Source organism: Mustela lutreola, chromosome 1 (assembly GCF_030435805.1).
Source record: "Mustela lutreola isolate mMusLut2 chromosome 1, mMusLut2.pri, whole genome shotgun sequence".
NCBI lineage: Eukaryota > Metazoa > Chordata > Mammalia > Carnivora > Mustelidae > Mustela > Mustela lutreola.
In genome coordinates this window covers 228902274-228917970 of record NC_081290.1, presented here as the reverse complement: position 1 = coordinate 228917970, position 15697 = coordinate 228902274, and the positions used below count along the sequence as shown (strand labels likewise).

The window sequence follows — 15697 nt, the reverse complement described above, 5'->3', positions numbered from 1 at the left end:
CATTTATTATGAACTCAGCTGTGAGTGGATGCAAGAAGTCTGTGGTACTCTTTCAAAGACTGATGAGAAGTCTGGCTGCTTGGCCCTCTGGCCTCCCAGTTCTGGCAGCTGGGTTTCTAATTGGGGGAGGACAATGGGCAGAGGCAGAGGAGAGAGGAGAGCTCTTCCGGTTCCCACACTGATAAGACCAGGCTTCTAGCTTTCTCCCCTCACCTCCCTAACCGTCAGGGTCTCAGCTCAGGTAAGCCCCATCCACAGGACCTACACAGTCACTGAGCCCAGGGGATGATTTGCAAGAACACTTGTGCTCCTTGTAGCAGATCCAATTTTACTGAGGTAGTGGCTGAGGTAGTGGCCTCCACTCCTTCTCCCCATCTCTCCCCCCTTTCCCAGGCAGAGGGGCAGACATATACACTACAAGCCCAAGCAACTTTTGTCATTAAAAAAGAAGAAAAGTAAAACAGAAGTAAGAAGCAAAAAGACTGGGAGTGCAAGACTGGGCCACTGAAGGGGGAACATTGTCCAATCTCTGCCCCCAGGGGCCCTCTCCACAGCAGGGGGGTTCCTGGGAGGTCCAGGGCTCAAGACCAAAGGCCTCCCTCCACCCCTGGGCCACTTCTGGGTGCCTGACAACTCTCCCCCCGCCCCCAACCCCTGTCCAGGTGTGTAGACTGGAAAATCCAAACTCACCCCTCTCCCCAGCCCCACACTGGGAATGCATCCACCAGGCAATTTCTCTCCCAATCCCCATTTTTAAAAGTTTTGATTTATTAATTAATTAATTAACTTATTTATTGGCTGTCTTCCTGACCTTAGAAACAGAGAGAAGTGAAGAAAGGATGAGCTGCAGAGGGAGGAATAAATGGTGCCTAGTCACACAAGCAGTTTCCCTTCTTAGAAATCCAACCACAAGTCCACGGTGAGAAAATAAGTCTGCTGCTTTCCCTCTCCTCTCCTGCTAGTTTTTCTGCCTAAGCCTGTCTCTCTCTCCCCTCTGCGGGTTCGTCTTTCAGCCAGTCTTTCTCGGTTTCAGATTCCTTGTCTACTTCTCACTAATGTCTCTGGACCTCTTTCACTCATTTAAAGAAAACGAGGGTATGAGCTGGAGAAGAAGGAACCCTCACCCACCCAATCTCTTTCTTACCAACGTCCCCCCACCCTCTCTCTTTCACTCGTGCGCGAGGACGCATGCACACACACACACACACACACACACACACACACACACACACACTCCTGCGACCTCCAGATGTTCCCGACCGTGCGGCCATCTGCTGAGGTTGCTCAGGCGCTCCGGGGGAGGGGGCAGGGATCCCGTTTGCAGGAAGCTGGGAGCCAGGCCGACTGGAGTGGGCGGGAGCTGCGTGCGCACTTTTGAGACGCTCCCTAGGGTGGAACCCGGGCTCGGCTAGGGCTCCGCGGGCAGCCGGGGGGGGGGGGGGGGCGGGCGCGCGCCGGGAAAGCCGGCACTTTGGCGACACTCCCTAGGTCGTCGGGCGGCGGGCCCGAGCCGCCACTGGGCGCCGGGCGGGTGGGGGGACTCCCTTCGGCGGGCGGGGGCCGGGGGGCGGGCCGCGCTGAGCCGAGAAAAGCGCCGGCCGGAGGGCCCGCGTCTGGGCCGCCTGGGTGAGCGCGCCGAGGCGGCTGCGGTGCAGGCTTCCAGGTGGGTGTGGGTCCCGGCGGAGCGGGAGTGCGCGCTGCGGACAAAGGTCCGGAACCCCGACCCCAACCTCACCTCCCCATCCGGCGGGCAGGCGGCGCTGGACTCTGGGGGCGGGCCCCGGGCCCCTCAACTTTTCCTGGATCCAGGGCGTCGGCAGTGGCTGCGGGGCGCCCGGGGCTCGGCCGGGGTAGGGAACCCGTACCAAGGGGAGAGGGCTTTCAGGAGACAAAGGCTCGGCGCGGGCCGGGGGCCGGCGCCTCTGGGGTCTTTGTGCGGACACGTGCATCCCGCGTTTGCGGGTCTTTGTAGATTTGGGTCCGGGGATGTGCATCTGCGTGCGCCTTTGTGTGTCCGTGGCTTTGTGTGGCTGTTTAGTGCCTATGTCCACGTTTTGTGGGCCCGCGTTTGGTTGTGGGTGTGGGTGGGCTCATCGTCGTGTGTCCGCGTACGTGGTCTGTGCCTGTCGACGTGTCTGGGTTGGATGTCGGTGGAGTGTGTGCGCGCTGAGAGCCAGACACCACCCAACTCCTTGCTCCCCTGCTGTCCACCCGGGCCCCCGACTTGACTTCAAACTTTTCAACTGGTTCCTCCGGCAACAGCCCCCGCCCTCCTCCCGCGTCAGCCGGGGCCGGGGGGGTTGCAGCCATCCCCTCTTTCTCCTCCTGGGGTCCTTAGAGCGGCGAGGGGGTGGGATAAGATGGGGCGGGGGGTCAGCCGGGGCGGGGGGTCAGCCGCGCTAGGGGACTCGCCCTGGCCGGGGCTGGGCGGAGCGCGCTGGACACCCCAGCCGACTCAGCTGGGAGAAGAGAAGTAAGCGGTCAGTCCTAGGCTCCGGCGGCCGGCGGCGGCCGGGTGTGTGTGTGTGTGTGTGTGTGTGTGCTGGAAACGGAAGAGGAGATGGCAGCCGGTGTTGCCAGCCCCGCTCTTCTCGGAGAGAGTGTATGTGACCGAGAGAGACGTGTCTGTTTGGCGAGAGGCCGGCCCCAGCCCCCGGCTCCGCTTTGAGATCCGCTCTCCGTCAGCGTCCCGCCCCCGCCGGGTGGGGGGACCAGCCCTCGGATCTGGTAGGTGAGGAGGCGACGGCCTTTGGGATCCCGGCACCTACTGGTTCCCAGTGGGACAGCTATGAGCCCACAATACGGCTCTGGGCGAGTTGCTCAGACTCTCGGGGTCGCAGTCACCCTGCCGTCGGTGGGTGCGAGAGAACTCCCCTCTGGGCGCCGATCGTGCAGTCGGGATTACCCGCGCTGCGGAATTCGGACCGAGCGGTGCCGCCCACACTTGGCCGGGAGGAGGAGGTGACTCAGGAACTTCTCCGATCTACCCTTAAGATTAGTCCAGACTTGTGGAGCCTAGGTCTGACCAAGAGGGAGTCCTCAGCGGTGGGAGCCTGCTGGGCCTTTGATGTGGAGTCGCAGAGATAGCTCTAACACTATCCCTCCCCGTCCTCTCATCCCCTACCCTCGTCTTTAACGCGGAGTTTTGGGGATGCTGCAGATGTGAAGGAGGGCCACAAGCCACTCACCTAGGAAGGAGGCAACTGCTGGCGCTTTTTTCCCCCTTTCCGTGTCTCAGTTTCCCTTCTGGAAAGGAAGGTGTTGACAACTCCCCTCCCTTTCTGTTGTGGCTGACTGGTTGAGACCCCAGAAACTGGAAACACTTTGATTTTTTTTTTTAAGATTTTTTTTTAAATTTATTTGGCAGACAGATCACAAGTAGGCAGAGAGGCAGAGAGAGAGAGAGAGGACGCAGGCTCCCCGCTGAGCAGAGAGCCTGATGTCCAGCTGGATCCCTGGACCCTGAGATCATGATCTGAGCTGAAGGCAGAGGCTTAACCCACTGAGCCACCCAGGGGCCCCAGGTGCACACCTCCATTCTGTCTCCAGGCAGTAATTTGCTGTATTGAATGGGGGGGAAGGGAAGGTGGCTTTGAAGTTAGAGAGGGATGAAGTGAGGTGGGCCTGGAGCCCCTGCAGCCTGGGAAAGGGAAGGCTGGGATGCAGCAGCGGAGGGAGGCCAGGGGACTGTTCCTGGCAGGCAGGAAGTGTCTTCCACTGAGGGAACAGCACTTTGTGGCTGTGTATTCTGAAAACAGCAGAGAGGTGGTCAGCATTGCAGACTATCAGATTGGAGGTATGTGTTGGTGTGGGCTGGGGACCAGAATTCTGCTGGGAGGGAAGGGAGGGACCCCATATGAGGGCCTTGAATGCTGGGCCTAGGAGCTGGGATTTGTACCTGCAGGTGGTGGAGAGCTGCTGGAGAGTTTAAGCAGGCATAATAGGATGGGCTTGGTAATTCCAAGAAAAATTCCTCTGGCTCGAGGGCAATGCTGGAGACTGGCAGGCCAGTCTGCAGGCAGAGTTAGAGTCAAGAACTTGGATTTTACTCCCACTTTGTTTCTTCCTGGCTCTGTGACCTTGGGCAAGTAACTTTACCTCTGATTCTCAGTCTCCTCATCCTTAAGATGTGAGTAGTAGTAATTCCTGTCTAACTGATCTGTTGTGAATGCCAGATAGGATGAGGAATGACATGTGCTAACAAAATGAGAAGAGGTTTGTGGTATGCCTTCCCCTGGGGCATTGCACTGACAACGGAAGGCAGAGACAGCTTCAGCTGTGGTCCTAAACCTGATTTCACCACCTGGCAAAGCCTGATGTTTCCTGCAAGCTTGGGCCAGATTTGTCCTCACTAGCAGCGGGAAGCTTTTCGTCCAGGACATTTCATTCATCTGGTTTATCCCCTTTCACGTGGCCAGGCCCCACATAGGAGATGGGCAGGACACAGATCCGAAGACAGTCAAGACCACAAAGTGTATCATACTTTGCTATAAGCAAGCAGCCCAGAGGCCACAGGAGCCTAGGGGGACAGTGCATGGTAGACAAAGAAAAGGAGGGCATCTCTGTCATCTCATCATCTTCATCAGAGGAAACAACCTGTGCAAAGGTGTGGGGCCCTAGAGGCAAAATAGGCTTCTGGGCTGGCAAGCCATCTTTGTGTGTTGCCACACAAAGTGGGAGCAATGGTGAGGTCCTAGTCTTCTGTTGGGATTGTACTCCGGTGACCAGTAAGGCTGACAATTGGAGGCAGGAGGCCAGGAACAAGGCCATTGTAGCAGTCCAGGCCAGGAGGCCTCCTGAGCTGAACCTGGGCAGGGCAAGATCTCTGCCTGGCTTGGGGGTGAGAGAGGGGAAGATGGGGACCTACCTACCCAGGGATAGCCGCCAATTCTCGTTCTGTCCTCCTGTCACAGGTGACACACCTGTTTCAGCCTGCTTCGGCTTCTGCAACCTTTCCAAACCCACTTCCCAAGTCCCTGACAGGTCTGGTCAGCATTTGTAGCCCAGGCTGGGCCCTGGATGGGATTCTTTAAACTCTGCCCCTGCTTCACCTTCAGATCTGCTGGTGTCGCAGCTCCTTTTTCTTTCCTGGTCCCTGAAAGCAGGAACATTAGGGGGCAAAAACCCACCTGCTGTGAGCACCAGTGCGTGCCTGGCCTGGGACTGAGTCTTCTTCATTTTACTTTGTGTAATCCTCCCAGTGACCTGCTGGGAGCAATATGAGAATTCTCACCTTGTTTTGTTACAGAGGAAGCCTCTGACTCAGGGGTGAGGGCACATGCGAGCCCCCTCGCAGGAGTTGCACTGTGGGGTTGGAGCACAGTCTGCCAGGCTGGAAAACCCATTCCTCTGCCCCATACTGCCTCCCTGTGAGTCTACACGTGCTGCCTCTCACCAAAGGGGACTTGGCAAGCTTCAGAAAGAAGAAAGAAGACACGCTGGACAGAAAAAAGTCTTGGGAGCCTTGCCCATTCCCCTGTAGATCATCCTCCTCCAGCAAGGTTGCTGGGCCCAGCTGTACCAGGGATAATGTCATAGAGGAGCCTGGGCACAGAGTATTTGGATCCTGAGTCCAGCCCTTATCCTCACTGGCTGTGTGACTCCAGACAGATCACTGAACCTCTCTGGGTCTCTTCATGTGACTGTAAGAGAGACACGTGCCATCTAACTTGCCGAGCTTGCAAGGTGACCAAACAGATCATAGTTGAGAAATCCGAAAGGTTGAGAGGTGTCCTCTCATGCAGTGGTAGTATTCTGAATGCCTAGTACAGTGTCCAGTGCTCTGTGCCAGCCCCAGTGCTCTGCCAGGACATAAAAATCCATCTGACTCCATCCCTGCTCATAGGACAGACAGATAAATGTAATTACAGTCCAGCATGACCAGCTCTAGCCATTGCCTTCACGGGCCCTTTTGTAAGTTGAGTCTCAGCGGCATAAGGAGGGATTTCAAGCTCAGACATCTGGGTGAGAGACCTGGTTCCTCTACTACCCAGCTGAAGCAGGAGAGCCTCGTCTGCAAAATAGGGACAGTGACCTTCATGGTCAAGGACTGTGGTCCTTGGTCCATGGTCAAGACAGTGACGTAGAAGTTGCAGAGTAAACTGATGTGTTTGTACAGATGTGTGGCATTAGCGATTCTGTTGGGAGAGTCAGCCCTCAAGGACCTAAAATTCTTTCGGCCTTGCGTTTCCAGAGCTGACTAAGTGGGGGTAGGCGGACAGGATGTCCATGGAATTTCCACCTGGGGATTTCACTGACATTAGCTCAAGAGAGCTCCTGGCAGAGAGCAGCCTGTCTCAGGTGGGTGCTGGGACCCTTGTCCAGGTCTAGGCTAGCCTTCCGCCCACCCCATTCCTGTGCCAGGGGCTCCCTCTTGGAGTTGTGGTGAGGAGCTGGCAAATCTTTGGCCCGGAGATGCTGCAGTGTGGCTCCAGAGGCAGGCACCTGGAGCCAGGAAGGCCTAAGCCGGAACCCTAAGCTCTGGATCAGTTTCAGAGAAGGAGGAAGGAGTTTGGAGCCTGGCCAGCCGGGGCCAGCCGGGGCCAGCACACTGTCCAGAGAATGTTAGTACAAGCAGTCACAGACCTGCTGGGTGCCTGGCGCTGCACTGGGTCCTTGGATGGAGTAACATGGTCATTGCCTTTTGGAAGCTTCATAAATTATCGCCATCATCGACTACCAAGCATGGAGCTCTTAGGATGTGACAGATGTGTTTCCCACACTCTCCCATAATGCTTTGACTAACTGTCTTCTGTCTTCATTCCTATTGAAGACACTGAGACCCAACAAGGTTGATACTTGCCCAAGGCACACAGGCACGGGGCTGGCCTTACACCTGGGTCTGACTCCAGCGGTTGAGCCTGAATTGCTGGCCTGTTCCTCCCCCCCGACAGTGTCTGCCGTGGCCTCCAGGCCTGGCTCCAACCCCAGGAGGGGGAAGGGACGAACAGGTGAAGAAGGCGAGTTGCTGCCCCAAGCCACCCATGCTTGAAGTCAGGAGCCAGGCAGATAATCACAGGAGAGAATGTAGTGTGCACCCTAGGGAGGCACACGGATGGCGGGAGAGGCCCCGGCTGGGGGATGTGACTCTGGGGCCCGAGTGGACAGAACAGGCTTTGTTCCGCAGGCAGGGCCACAACAGGCCAGGTGGATGCGGGGGCCGCTGGCCACAGTCAGGTACCGGGTCCTGGGCCCTGCTTTGCCATTTCCTTGTCATCATTACCAGTTACCCAGGATCTCTGGGGGACTTTCCACTTTCCCACCCTGAAGTATCCAAGTTTGAGGAAGAGCTGTGCAAGGGCCAAGAGTGGTTCAGAGCTCCTCACTGTAGGTTCAGATCAAGATGGGGACTCAGCTGGGGGAGGGGAGACTGTGGGGACAGCGTGCCTCCGTGCCAGGGTGAACTTGATATCTGTAGGCAAAAGGAGAGGTGGGAGGGTTTGGGGAAGGGGAGTGATGTGGCCACACCTGTCCTGGGGGCTGTCTGAGCAGGCCCTCGCTGTCACAGTAGAGAGAGCTGCCTGGAGTCTGTTAGTAAATAGTCACACAGCTTTGTCGTCTGACCTCACAGGGCCATGGCCAACTTTCCTTAGAGGCACAGTGGCCTTGCCCAGAGGACATTATGCTGTGTACCCCCAGCCCAAGGTGGGTAGTTTCTAAGCCCTTGTGTTCTGTAGGCTGGCTGACCAGTGTCTTTTATCTGCAGGTCAGGGTTTGGAAAAGAAGTGATGCATCTTGGGCCAAAGATCCTTTCCCTCCATTGCTTTCAATGGGGTCCACCTGTCTGCCTTTCCCTTTCTTCCCAGGGTCGGTCACAGGTCCCAGAGGGAGGCAGAGTCTGTACTGTTTTACACAGATGGGAAAACTGAGGCTCAAAGAAAGAAAGAAAAAACCATGAAGGTCACACAGCTAGCAGCACACTGGGCACGAGAATCCTGTTTTCCTGGGTGCAGGACAGATGGTAGCGATCTTGTTCCGACTTGTTCTCCTGTCTCCGCTGCTGGTCTGTAAGCCTTGTGAGGACAGGGACCTGGTTCCCCCCACTTCCACCCAGCATGCACCTCTCATGGTCTTGCTCAGTGTCCTGCACTTCGTAGAGATTTAGTAAATGCCTCTGGTACATGATGACCTCCCGAGATGCTGGGGCTGCTGGGCTGTACCTCTCACTGTGAAGCCACAGGAACTGAGGCTCAAGGAGGAGAGGGGACTCCTCCACAAGAGTGAGCAGACCAGGCCGGAGCTCCTGGCTGTCCTCCAGGGTCTGTATTGTCACCATGCACGGTCATCCTGTTGCCTCCCCTTCAGCCCCCAAAGAGAGGTGAAGAGGATGGGGGAGGGCCCTCGGAGGGAGGAAGCACAAGCACTCATCATCTGCCCATCAGTCATGTCCTGGCACTGTGGTCTCTGGTAGTCACAGTGACCCCTTGAGGGAGGGGTTGTTGTCTCCATTTTAGTGAGAAGATGGGCTAAGAGTGGAAGTCACTTCCACAGGTCGCCCAGGTTAGCACATCAACAGCTCCCAGACTTGTAGCTCCTTCAGAGCCAGGAATGGATCCCAGAATGACACTTCTCATCTGGAGGGCCAATGCTCACCAGTAGGTAGAGGCCTCCCAGAGCACCATGTCAGGAAAAGCTCTGGGGCCCTGTGCAGGTACCCCCAGGCTGCAGTGCCGGGATTGAGCGGTGACCTCCATAGTGGATATGGCTGTAGGTCGGCTGGAAAGGTACCATCTTTCCATCATGTGGCCTCCACCCCCTGGGCCCTCATTTCTCTATGGGAATATTCTGCTTCCCAGTCTCATCTTCACTGAACCTGTCCCCTCTGAGGTCCATGGGACCATCATTACCATCCCAGATTCATAGTCTAAGGAACCAGTCTGAAGAGGTAAAGTGACTTGCCCGGTTCACACTGCAAGTCAGTGTCCAAGGTTTCTGGCTCTCTGTGAAGGCCTTTCCTCTCCACAAAGTGGAGGCTGGTGGTTTCTGTTAAGGAAACTCAATGAACTCAACATTATTCATCCCTTCTTCCATCCAGCAGCCCTGTGGAGAAACAGCATGCCTCCCAGAAAAGAACTGCTCTTCCAGGGGGTGCTGATAAGAGCTTGGACATGTTTCATGCATGTGCTGAAGGAAGGAGGAAGAGAGATGGGTCAGGCCCGCCTGCTGGCCCCCACCCACCTGCTCCCTGTCTTGTGGGGAAAGACAGGGTAGCCCACACTGCAGTCTTCCAATGTGCTAGGAAGCCTGCCAGGGGCCTCACTGACACCATTCTAGTTCATGTCTTCCACAGTCCTGTGAGCTGGCTATTCACATGTCCATTTTACAGATGGGGAGAGTAAGGCTCAGAGATTGTGGCTAGCCAAGATCAGAGAATGCAGAGGTGGCCATGGTCTTTTAGGAGGCTCTGTTAGTGTGTTTATCAGTGTGTTTCATGTATATTTCTCCTGTAAGAGAGGAAATAGGGGGAGAAAAGGAGACTAAAACGTGTTGAAATTGCTTTAAGTTCTACCACCTAATGAAAAACTACTGTGGCATGGATATATTTTCTTCTGGACTTCCAAAATTAGGATTTGGGTTGGTTGTGTTTGTTTTTGTTTTTGTTTTTAGTGCATAGTTAAGATTTTCCTAGACATGCAGTCTATCCTTATGATACCTAGCATTATGGCATCGGCCCCCTCTGTGAAGCCACAGACTTTTTTGAGCATGATTTCTGTGGCCTCTGTAAGGTCCCTAGGAGACTTCACCAGCCATCCTGAGTGGGCTGGGAAGCCCTAGCCTGGAATCAGAAGACAGGAGGCTGAATATGGGCCACCATCACCTCACGGGGGTGCTGTGGACAAGTCACTGCACGATGGGTCACAGGCTCCTTATCACTCCAGGGTAGGGTGGCACACCCCATTCTGCGGCCCTCGCAGCATCTAAAGAGCAAAAAGGCCTTTTGTAAACTATAAACAGCCCACGCCCCTGGCCAGAATATTCCTTATTTTCCCTCAGTCTCCCCTCTGAGAAAGTTCTGCCTTCCCCTTGGCTCCTGAGGCTTTTGCTAAGGGCTTGGAGCCACAGTGCCAGGCCCTAGCATCTCTGAGACACTCGTGTGCAAAGTCACCCCTCCTTACGTTACCCCAGAGGGGATCTCCTCTGAGCAGGACAGGGTCATGGACTCTTAGACACCAGCCCACACCTCCAAAGTCTTAAGGCAAAGGCATCTCGGGGGCTTCTCCTTTCTCTCCACTGCCTGGGACACCCCAGAGAGGCCTCTGGGCTCTGCTGTGAGCTCATGAAAGCCCAGGGCCACTGAGTATTAAAGACCGTGGAGCCTGGCCTGAGCACTCTGGCCGCTGCCCTCCTCCTTTCCCAGCGAAGTACAGAAGTGCGTGTTCCACTTAAACCGAACCAGTTTGGAGATTACCAAGGCCAGAGTTCAGTTCTCATCCTCCATGTCCTCTAAAATGGATCCAAGATGGCTGACCTTCTGTTGTGACCGCAGATGTGGGAGCAAATGCCAGTCCAGCACTGGCCCGTCTTGGGGACCGGCTCAGACTGCCCCCGTCAGCACTTGCCACTGGGAATGTCCAGGCCTAGCACAGAACTGGGCCCCCGGCAGAGGCGGCCGCTGCGCAGGGCTGGGGAGGACCTTGTCTGGGGTGCTGAGGGAGCACCCACAAGTGCAGTTACACAGGTAGGTCTTGGTCTGTGCTCTTGCTCCCTTTACGTCAGCTGTCCTGCCTCCAGCAGCTGGTAATGACCACCTTGCCTTTGTGCCCAGCCCTTCCCAGTTTGCATTGCACTTCGGTGGGAGTTGAGTTGAATCACCTCCTGTGAAGAGGGCAGGGCGGGGATGACCGCCTTGCGGTGAGGAGGAGAGGCGGAGGCCTGGGGAGCGCCGTGAGAGGCCCCTGCTCTGGGGAGAGGGTTTGGGCTGTGTTCAGGCTGCGGGTTACATAAGCAGGAGCTCATGAGGGGCCATCTGGCATTTAATAGGCACATTGTATAATCACCTTTGGGAACCAGAGGGTAACCGCAGGGGCCTGGGGTGGGGGGTGGGGGGGTTGTTTAAACCCCAGGAAGGGTGCGTATGGGCAGATCAGCTTGGCAGGGAAGGTGGGGCTCTGAGTGGTAATGAACCCCTGGGGTGAGAAGCTAACCCAGCAGAACAAAGGGGGCCTAGAGCAACTCAATATTTTCCTTTTGGTCCCAGACATTGGAACACTCTGTCCCGCCTCAGTTGGGACCAAGCCCAGGATGCACCTGGGCCGTGTTTAATCCTCAAATTGGACTCTACAAAAGAAAGGGGTGGGGAGAGAGGAGGCCCACATAGGGGGAGACAGAAGAGCCCCACTTCTCAACGTCTCTGCCCGAGCCAGAGTGCGGATCGGATGGCTGCCCCCTTCAGTTTCATGTGTGGCTGGTAATGCTATCCCGCAGCTCCTCCCCACCCACCCCACCTTGAGGGCCAGTAGGAGGGTTTGTGGGGGAGATTGGGCAGTGGGGCAGGGCAGGGCCACCCCAGGAGAAGAGACCTGCTGGGGTGACCCTGGGTGCCTTCTGTCCCCCCAGGCAGAGTGGCCGCTATGTGGCAAGAGGGGGTAACACCAGACTGGGCAGTGAGAGGCCTTCCCTACTCAACCCTCTCTCAGCCCCCTGCAAGCCCCTCCCTTGGCACCTCTGTCCACAGAGCTGCAGTAGGTGTGAACTCCGACTCGGGTCACACAGGTGTGTGTGGGTGTGAGGAATGAGTGTGACAGCCTACGTGGAGTGCCTGGCATGGCTGACAGCTACTGTTATGATTGTACAGGGAGGGAAACTGAGGCACGGCATGTGTCAGGGGAAAAAAACCCCTCTTGGGCATGTCTCTGCTGTCCACCTCACAAGCCCTGCTGGGGGAAGCAGATGAAAAGAGGGAACTAGAACTGGGAAGGCCTGGGTTCTAATCTTGCCCTGCTTTCACTAGTTTGGGAAAAAACCCGGGTCCTCTCTGAGCCTCTAGTTCTTCATCTGGATAATGAAGGAACCAGCCTAGCTGCCCTCCCTGGGTTAAAGGAAGGGCAAGCTGTATTAGATGTGGGGAGGGATAGGGCAAGGGGGAAGGGGCTTGGGATGGGTGTCCCCAGAGCCCATCTGAAGTTGAGACACAGGGTCCCAAGTGGGAATAAGGATTCTGCCTCTGGAGGACAGGCCAAGGAGGGGACTTGGGACTAGGAACTCGGCTATTGTACCCACAGAAGGGGTAGGGTGGGGATGGATATTGCAGGTCCCCTTGCAGGGAAAGACTTCAGTCTCGGGGGATGGAGTGTGGGTCTCAGACATGGCCAAACCACGACAGTGAGTCATGCTTCCTCTGAACTCCATCCAGGTCCTTCCCCACCCTCACCCCCACCCCCGCCCCATACATGTGGCCGAGCATGATTTTCCAAACCTTCTACATCTTAGTTGGTGTCACTGTGAGGGTTAAGGGGGACCATGTCAGGGGAGCAGATAGCATGGCCCCCAGCACTGGCTCAACAGAGGTGGATGGAGCACCCTAGCCCATCAGAGCTGGAGAGGCCAGCCAAAGACCCATCCAGTTCAGGAGGTTTCCAGCAGGGTGGTAAGCAGGCCTGGAAGGTTCCAAGGCCCCACCCTCACGTCAGCCAGAGCTTGGCTGCTTTTACCTGCCAATCTTTTTTAAAGAAAGTGTTCCACTGCTCCAGCGATCTGGCCTAACCCCTTCTCTGTACAGATGGAGAGACCGAGGCCAAAGAGGAGTGGGGACCAGGAACTGTATGAGGAAGAGCGTTTGGGGGAAGCATTCTGGGAGGACAGAACTGGTGGTGGCAGTGGTCAGCCATGCCTAGATACACTGGCTTATGGCTTCCGTGGTTGGGCGAGAACCGTCTGGTATGGGAAGCCTGCTGCCATCCCTCACCTGTGGCTCTCTTTCCAGCCCCCACCATGCCGTGGCCCCTGCTGCTGTTGCTAGCTGTGAGCGGGGCCCAAACAACCCGGCCGTGCTTCCCTGGATGCCAATGCGACGTGGAGACCTTTGGCCTCTTCGACAGCTTCAGCCTGACCCACGTGGATTGCAGTGGCCTGGGCCCCCACATCATGCCCGTGCCCATCCCCCTGGACACAGCCCACCTGGACCTGTCCTCCAACCGACTGGAAACTGTGAATGAGTCGGTGCTGGCCGGGCCAGGCTACACCACTCTGGCAGGTCTGGACCTCAGCCACAACCTGCTCACCAGCATCTCGCCCACTGCCTTCTCCCGCCTTCGCTACCTGGAATCGCTTGACATCAGCCACAATGGCTTGGCAGCCCTGCCAACAGAGAGCTTCACCAGCTCACCCCTGAGCGACGTGAATCTCAGCCACAACCGGCTCCGGGAGGTCTCAGTGTCCGCCTTCACGACCCACAGTCAGGGCCGGGCGCTGCATGTGGACCTCTCGCACAACCTCCTCCACCGCCTGACACCCCACTCTGCAGGGGCCGGCCCTCCCGCGCCCACCATCCAGAGCCTGAACCTGGCCTGGAACCGGCTCCGCACCGTTCCAGACCTCCGGGACCTGCCCCTCCGCTACCTGAGCCTGGATGGGAACCCACTGGCTGTTGTTGGCCCAGGCGCCTTCCGGGGGCTGGCAGGCCTGACGCACCTGTCACTGGGCAGCCTACAGGGTCTCCCGCAGCTGGCACCCTATGGCTTCCAGGAGCTGCAGAGTTTGCAGGTCTTGGACCTGTCGGGCAACCCGAAGCTCACATGGGCGGGAGCTGAGGTCTTCTCGGGCCTGGGCTCCCTGCAGGAGCTGGACCTGTCGGGCACGGGCTTGGTGCCTCTGCCGGAGCCGCTGCTACTCCACCTGCCCGCCCTGCAGAGCATCAGCGTGGGCCAGGCCATGCGATGCCGGCGGCTGGTGCGCGAGGGCGCCTACCCCCGGCAGCCAGGCTCCAGCCCCAAGGTGGCCCTGCACTGCATAGACACCCAGGAACCGGCTGCTAAGGGCCCCGACGCTTTGTGACAAATGGCGTTGCCTGGGGACACACAACAGACTGCCGCTCTGGGCTCCCTAGGGTCCTGGGTAACTTATAATTTTGTGTGCCAATGCCAGGGAGTGGGGGGACCCTGCCGGCCTCTGGGGCAGCAGCATCGGAAGAGAGCTGTGGGCCGAGGGAGAGGCTTTGGAGTTGGGCCCAGCACCCAGAAGCAAAGTCTGGTCCCTCTTTCCATGTTGTCCTCCAAACCATAACTAGAAGGTCTTTGATGCCAAACCAGACAGCCGTCCCTTGCTGTCCTTCCCCACTTGTCACCAAAGTGCCTTCCCTCAGGCCTGGGCCAACCTGATCCGTGACAGGAGGAGGGTGGAAGGGAGCTACTTCTGCAGGGTGGAGGTCAGGCCCATGGCTGAGCATCCCCTGGGGCCCCCGGTTCAGTCACTCAGGGGCATGGGCTGCTTTTACGAGATAGCCCCCCTCTTTGCTCTGGGCACATGAGGCCCATCTGATCCTTTTCTTTTCCTCTAGGACCCTGGGTAGAACCTTAGTCATGGAAGGGACTAGAGAAAAAATCAAGTGCACCTCCTCAGGTGACAGATGAGGTCTGGAGAAGGAACATGGCTAATCAGAGGTACTGCGACAGAGGCTTGGCTGGCCCCAGAGCCCTGCCTCCCAGCGAGGCCCTTTGCACTTTTCTGTCTTCTCTAAATCATGCCCTCTGTCCCCTTCCTGGGCTCCCCCATCCAGCCATGTGTGCCCTTTCCCTGTCATTCCCAGGACAGGCAAGGGCCTCAGAAGTGGGCCTCTGGGCCCTGTAACCAGCCATGTGGCACAGGTTCAGTCAGCTCTCTGTGGAGCCTCTGGAAACATGAGACATGCCAGTCCCAACCCTACCAGTGTCCCACTCTGGCATGGGGTCCCGCAGCAACTGGAAATTCATCCATTAAGCCCTGACGCATACCACCTCTAACGGACTCAGCAAGGAGTCCATGCATTCCCGGAAACCCCCAGGAGCCTCCCGGATTCAGCCCCCCACTGACCCTGAGCCCCATGGCCTGTTTCCCCCATCCATCAGGAGGCAGGTACCCCCATCAGAGTTCATGCTGTCCACCCCAGGTGGTGTCTGAGCTCCCTAGCCCTGGGCTCTGTCCTTAGTCTTCATTTTATAAAAGTTGTTGTCTTTTTAATGGTCTGTCACTTCAACCCCCCAACCTCCCCACCCCTGCCGGCAGGGGATGGAAATGTGTCATTTGTAAAAAGAAGAAAAGCATTGCATTTATTCACTTTTGTAATACTGTGTCCTGGGGATGCTTTGAGGGAGGAGGTGTTGGGTGGTAGCCAAGAGTATGTGGCCCATTGGGCCTCAGGGGGCTGGTCCCACAGAGATGCCCACAGAACAATGAGAGCTCTGTCCTCCCCCACCAGCCCCACCCTGCACCTAACTGGTCCTTGATTGAATAAACACTATAAAGTGTCCCTCTTTCCATCCTTCAACCTGCATCCACAGCCAGGTCTTGGGCAGCCTGTTCTCCCAGAAAAGCCTAGGAGCTTCGCAGGATTGGGACAGTGAGCTGACATGAGGGAGCCAGTCAGGAATGGGCTGTTCCTTTCACTGTGGCTGCTACCCTGTCTAGCCATCTCCCCTCTCCTCACTGCCCCAGCTCCGTGATGTGTCAGGCCCTGGCACGCCTCTTGCCTTTGCTCAGGCTGTTCCTCTGGGGCCTTGTCCTT

The 15697-nt window shown here is 57.0% G+C and overlaps 1 protein-coding gene across 3 annotated transcripts; it reads left to right on the top strand.

The window, feature by feature from the left end:
* The first annotated feature begins 1544 nt into the window (after positions 1-1544).
* Positions 1545-15442, top strand: TSKU (tsukushi, small leucine rich proteoglycan). 3 transcript variants are annotated; one of them, XM_059188349.1, is made up of 2 exons: positions 1545-1663; positions 12923-15442. In XM_059188349.1, the coding sequence occupies exon 2, from the start codon at positions 12931-12933 to the stop codon at positions 13990-13992; it is 1062 nt and encodes a 353-aa protein (XP_059044332.1). In that variant the 5' UTR covers positions 1545-1663; positions 12923-12930; the 3' UTR covers positions 13993-15442. The 3 variants fall into 3 exon arrangements, with proteins under 3 accessions (XP_059044332.1, XP_059044350.1, XP_059044342.1); XM_059188367.1 differs by lacking the exon at positions 1545-1663 and adding an exon at positions 1704-1850; XM_059188359.1 differs by lacking the exon at positions 1545-1663 and adding an exon at positions 10654-10678.
* Positions 15443-15697: the final 255 nt, after the last annotated feature.

What these genes read in the sequence shown, in the direction of transcription:
- TSKU (XM_059188349.1), top strand. Translation starts at nt 12,931, where the DNA reads ATGCCGTGGCCCCTGCTGCTGTTGCTAGCTGTGAGCGGGGCCCAAACA.